The sequence below is a fragment of the Plasmodium gaboni genome, chromosome 4, assembly GCF_001602025.1.
Source record: "Plasmodium gaboni strain SY75 chromosome 4, whole genome shotgun sequence".
Classification (NCBI taxonomy): Eukaryota; Apicomplexa; class Aconoidasida; order Haemosporida; family Plasmodiidae; genus Plasmodium; species Plasmodium gaboni.
In genome coordinates, this window is record NC_031484.1 from 92190 (window position 1) to 98553 (window position 6364).

General features: G+C 18.2%; 2 protein-coding genes across 2 annotated transcripts in view; both read right to left on the bottom strand.

Moving 5' to 3' along the window:
* The window catches only part of PGSY75_0404400 (6-cysteine protein), a gene marked incomplete at both ends in the record, with an annotated part of 1140 nt that extends 326 nt beyond the window's left edge, over positions 1-814 (bottom strand). The window contains one exon of the mRNA XM_018784109.1: positions 1-814. This exon is cut by the window's left edge and continues 326 nt beyond it. Within this exon, the coding sequence (XP_018643271.1) occupies positions 1-814 (814 nt within the window).
* Positions 815-2241: 1427 nt separating this feature from the next.
* PGSY75_0404500 (6-cysteine protein) lies at positions 2242-3624 on the bottom strand (the record flags this gene model as incomplete). The annotated part of the gene is made up of 1 exon (XM_018784110.1): positions 2242-3624. The coding sequence occupies one exon, from the start codon at positions 3622-3624 to the stop codon at positions 2242-2244; it is 1383 nt and encodes a 460-aa protein (XP_018643272.1).
* Positions 3625-6364: the final 2740 nt, after the last annotated feature.

Below are 6364 nucleotides of genomic sequence, written 5' to 3' on the forward strand. Positions count from 1 at the left end.
TCTTATTATTATTAATACTAGTAGTATATTCTTCAAAATTTATACAATTAATTCCTACGACTTCTCCGGGGTTTGCATGAACTTCACAAAGAAAATTTTCTTCTTGTTTTAATGTATTTGTTAAAAATTGATGTTTCCCTGTATTATTTCCATAATCACAACCTTTAATATATTCTCCATCCTTATTGAAACTATTATTAGCTTTTATATGTATCTTAAGATAAGGTGTTATCGCTTCACTATCTTTTGAACTTTCACATGTACATACTATTGTTATATCCTCCTTTACATAAAATGGCATGTAAATACCAACATTATATCTATCAAACATATCCAAATTTTCAATTATAATACCAGGAAGTGTATCCATTATAGGCTCTTCTTGATTATTTATAACCAAACGATCTCGTACTCCTATAAATCTAAAACAATATCGATCATCATACTCTTCATAACTTTTATTAATTGGACATAATAATTTTATCATCTTATTATAGTCATAATTAACTGTGCATGTCTCATTTGCATAATCCTTCAAATTACATATATAATAATTCCCCACTTGTAATTCCTTCACATATAATCCAGATACACCAAAAAAAAAAACAAAAAAACCATACCATCCCACATTTAAATGTAAACAAATTATTAAAAAAAAATATATCACTTTTCTCATCTTCACAAAAAAAAAGGAGAAAAAAACAAAAATACAAAAAAAATACGAAAGGGCAATAAATAAAAATAAATTTATTGCAACTTGATACACATTGTGAAATTTGGTCCTTATATATTCCTCCCAAATATTATAAGCCATACTAAAATATATCAATTCTTAAAAGGGTTGATGAGTAAGAAAGTTAACGTATTTTTCAAACATTCATCATAAAATAAAAAAAATATATATATATATATATAAATATATATATATATATTTATTTATTTTGAACATTTGAACAATTTCTATGCCAATTATGGTTTCTTCTTGGTACATATCAAACTCACATTTATCCTTTTGGTATATTTTTTTGTAGTAAAACATTGCAACAGTTCCTTTTTTCTTGTCAAATGAAAAAGTAACATTTTGCTATATACTCTCCTAAAATAATAAGAAAAAAAAAAAAAAAAAAGTGTTTTTTTATTTTTTTATATATTTATTATTTATATATTTATTATATTTTTTTTTTAATTTATTTTATATGAGCATGCAATGACATGTAGAACTCACACTAAGTGTGTAAACAGCCCCAATTTTTTTCTTTCTTTTTTAAAAAGGGTACATATATACATATACATATATATATATATATATATATATATATATATATATATATTTTTTTTCTCTCTTTTTTTATTATATAAGCATTTGTATCGTTAAATTATAAAATATATAAGTTTTATTTCTTCTTTTTCCATTTTATTTGTTTTATGAACATGTTCATGTAATATTTAATTTTTTCGTAAATGCATGAACATGTTCATAAAAAAAAAAAAAAAAAAATAGCTACACATATAAAATATAAAAAAGTTGTATACCTTTAATTTAATATATTCCTTTTTGTATTTTATTTTATTTCATTTTATTTTTTAGTATGTATATTCATATATTAATTTATGTAGAATAAAATTAAATTATAAACACTATTTATTTCCATATACTTTAAAGAATAAATATAAATGCCCTAAATATATGTTAAGCAAAATTAATATACATGTTAAATAAATTGTAAGAAATAATATTTTGCTGTATTCTGACTAAATGTGGAACACAACTATTATTGAATTTGTGAAAAATATACAGAACAAATCTAAAATGTCCATGAATAAATAAATAAATCAATATATATATATATTTATATATTTATTTTTTTAAGGATAAAGAAAAATTACTAAAGAGTTTATAGTTTTAATTATATTAAAATACAACAACAAAAAAAATAAAATAAAATAAAATAAAAAAAAAAAAATGAATGATTAAAAAATAAAAACAAAAAAATTCATCATATTATATATGTATAAATATATATATTAATTTATACATACGTGTGTATATATCATTGGGGTACACTGACAAAAAAAAAAAAAAAAAAAAAAAAATATTCATTATTATAAAACATATTAAATATATATATATATATATATATATATATATGTATTAATATAAAACAAAAAAATAAAATAAATATATTTTTAATATATTTAAAATATATTAAATGTATTACATTTGTATAATGTATTAAGTTATTATGCTGAATATATATATATTATAAACATGAATAATATTAAGAAATTATTAAATAATATATATTTAGAAGAAGATAATCCAAAAAGATTTTGCCAGAATGTTCGTGTTCTTGTTCGTATTCTTGTTGTATCAGAATGTAAATCATATTTATTATTATAATGGTATGTATCATATTGATCATGAATGTTTGTGTTGATTTTATAACTATTTTTAGAATTTTTTTCATGGTCATAATTTTTATAATGTTCATTTATATATTTTGATATATCATCATAATTATAATTTACATTATTAATTTTATTTTCATAATTATTATCTTGATTCTTATTATGATGTTCATCATTATTTATATTATTATCATCTGTATTCATTTTTTTATTGTTTTCATTTTTTTCATCGTTTTTATATTCTTTCTTTTTCATATATTTATTTTGAAAAAACTGTTCTTCATCATTATTATTATTATTATTATCAAACATTAAGCTGTTAATATTTTTTGTGTAAATGATCATGGTACCAATGAATTGATCTCGTTGACATGTACAGCTAATTTTGATATTTTCAGTTAAGTTATTAGGTAATATTAAATAAGAAGTAAAAGAATGATTTCTAGATAATTTGACATCTGATGAGGGGTCAGGAATAACTCTGGAATTAGGTATTACATTTTTAGAATTTAATATAAGATCAGCTCCAAAATAAACATCATGAAAACAATTACTAGGATTTAATTGTAAATTATTATTATAAGAATTATTAATTTCTTTTTTAAAACAATTAATACCTACAACATCATTTGAATAAGCATGAACAATACAACTAGATCGTTCATTCAAACTTAAGCTATTTGTTAGATCCCTTTTAGATGGAATATTATCACCGAAATCACAACCCTTAATTTTCTTTCTTGTTTTTTTTATATTTATTCTCATTATATGTTTCACTGTGTCTTGTTTATCTCCATAACACAAACAACTAAAATCAATATCCATATTTGAATAAGGAGTACTATATAAACTATATGTTTCGTTTAATCTATTTTCATTCGTTCCAAATAAATTCGGATATATACTATAAGTATCAACCTCAGGGGAATTCTCGGTTGGATTACTCTGATTTACAAATGCTTTAGAAGGACAATTTTCTGGGTGAGTTCTTGCAGTAGTACTAAATGCATCATTTACATTGCACACAAATAATAATAACTTTCCAAATTCATTGTTTAATATGCATTCTTGAGCTTCATCTGAATTTACATTCACTACACATATGTCTACATTTCCAATGCTAATAACATCTTGAATCACATTGCTACACAAAAAATCAAAATTAACAATGAACGACAAAAAAAAAAAATATACAAATAACTTTTTTCTCTTCATTGTAAAATGTAAACACACATAAATAAGCACCAATACATAAGCATAAATGTATATATATATATATATATATATATATATGTATATGTATTTATTTATTTTCCTTATATATGGCACAAAATAAAAACACAAGGTGTGTTATATAAGTGTTCATAGCAAGGATAAATCATAATGATATTAATTATTATATATTACGTATTAAATATTTAAAATTAAAAATAAAAAAAAAAAGAAAATATAACAATATTAAGTTAATTTTTTAAATATATGTTCATTTAAATATATATTCAGTGACATATTTATTTCCCCATTTTAATAATACTTTATATAATGAAAAACTCAAAGGGACCACGAAAATGTAACATATAATATATATATATATATATGTGTATAATTTTGTTTTGTTGTTATTATTTTTTTTTTCCTTACACCCTTTAAAATTAACCCTCATGCATTTATAGAGATCCATTTTTAATACATGAATAAAAAAATAGCCTTTTTTTTTTTTTTTTTTTTTTTCATCTAATATTTTAAATATTGCATGCAATGAAAAATATAAATATTTAAAAAAATATAAAAGTAAAATAAAATAAAACATACATAATATATATAAATATATATATGTATATATGTTGATCTACATATAAATCAACTTCATAATTTTTTTATATACATTTTTTTTTATTTCTCTTTGTAAACATAGACGACATAGCAAATCACCAGTATATCATTAAAAATAAAAAAATATAAGAAATAAACGAAATTTAGATTTTACAGGATATAAAACTTATTCAAAACAGGTATGACTAGATAAAATTATATATATATGTGTGTATGTATGTATCTATATTTTTTATTTTTTTATTTTTTTTTTTTTTTGTAGAAACCTTTAAATAGGCTTAAGGGAAAACTCTCAAGGAATTTTCCTTTTATAATCTGACCTTCAAAATATGATCATTTTAAAGAAAAATTAATAAAATAAGAGCAATACATAAAAAAGATATTTAAATTTTACCCATAAAGTATGGAAGCATTGAATATAAATCTAAATACACATATATTTATGTATTTACATTTATAAATCACATAAAATATGTGTTGAAAAAAATAAAAAAGGAACGCTATAAAAATTTTAAGGTTACATAAAATATATATATATATATATATATATATAATATGTGTGTATAATTTGAGCACTTTATTTTTGTTATATTTTATAGGAACAAAAGTGATACATAATATTATATATGACATATTAATATAGATGGTATCTCACTTATAATATATATATATATATATATCTATATATATATATTTTATAGTGTGGTTTGTTATTTTGTTAAAGGTAGATACTACATTATAAAGGAATAAATAATCTAAAAAACATAATTTATAAAATAGAATAAAAAAAAATGCTATAACAAAACATATATTATGTTCCTCTTGTAATAAAATATTATCATGTTTTTATATGTGGATTAAAATATATTTTTTATGTAGGTATAAATAAAAGAATTACACCTTTATATATATATATAAAATAATGTTAATAATAATGATGAGGTCTTTTAATATATGCTATATCATTATAAATACAATTGTAATTATATATAAAATATATTATATATATAATATATTATAACAGGTAGCTTTTTTTTTTTTTTTTTTTTTTTTATTTTGGCTACATGAAAATAAAAAAAAAAAAAAAAAACCACATAGATATTATTAGTAATTTTTTTTTTTCTTTCTCTTTAAAAATGCTTATTATGCCATTATATACATATATATAATATATAATTATTATGAAAAATATATATAACAATTATAGGATTTGTGTTTACATTTATATAAAATTCATAGAGGCTCAAAAAAATATATATTTAGAAATTTATATAAATATATCATAAATATATTATATATTATATATATATATATATATATATATATATATAGAAAAATAAATAAAAACACAAAACAACCTGAAAGAAAGAAAAATATTATTTACATATATTTTATGTTTATATATATATATATTTATTTATATATATATATTGTATCCATTAAGAAAATAATTTATTTACATAATTATTTAAAAATACTGCATGCTATAATTAGAATTCACATTAACTATGAATACATGTACATGAAAATATTATTAATATAGTGAACAAAAAAAAAAAAAAATACAAGTGTTAAACTATTATTTCATTTTCCTTTCATTTTTTCTATTTTTTTTTTTTTTTAATAATATTATAATAATTTAGAAAATAAACACATGTTTAAAATATTCATATGTGGAATTATTTTTATATTATTTCTTTTTTCTTTTTTTTTCTCACGAAAAAATATATATGTATATATTATGAATACATAATATACATATAAATATATGTACACATAAAATTTATTTATTAATCCTACACATATATATAATATAATATATATATATATATATATATATACATACATACATATTTCATTCTTTTTTTTTATTTTTTTGTAGAAATAATTTATTGATACATATATAGATATAATATATATACAAAATGTAAATATGTGTACATATATAATAAAAGATTATATTATATATATATATATATATATATATATATATATATATATATTTTTGATACATTTATATGTTATTATATTTCTTTTATTTCAATTATTTATATATATATATAATATATTATTATTTACATTTTTATTATCTTTTCATTTCGGTGCTTTATCTAGTTTTTTT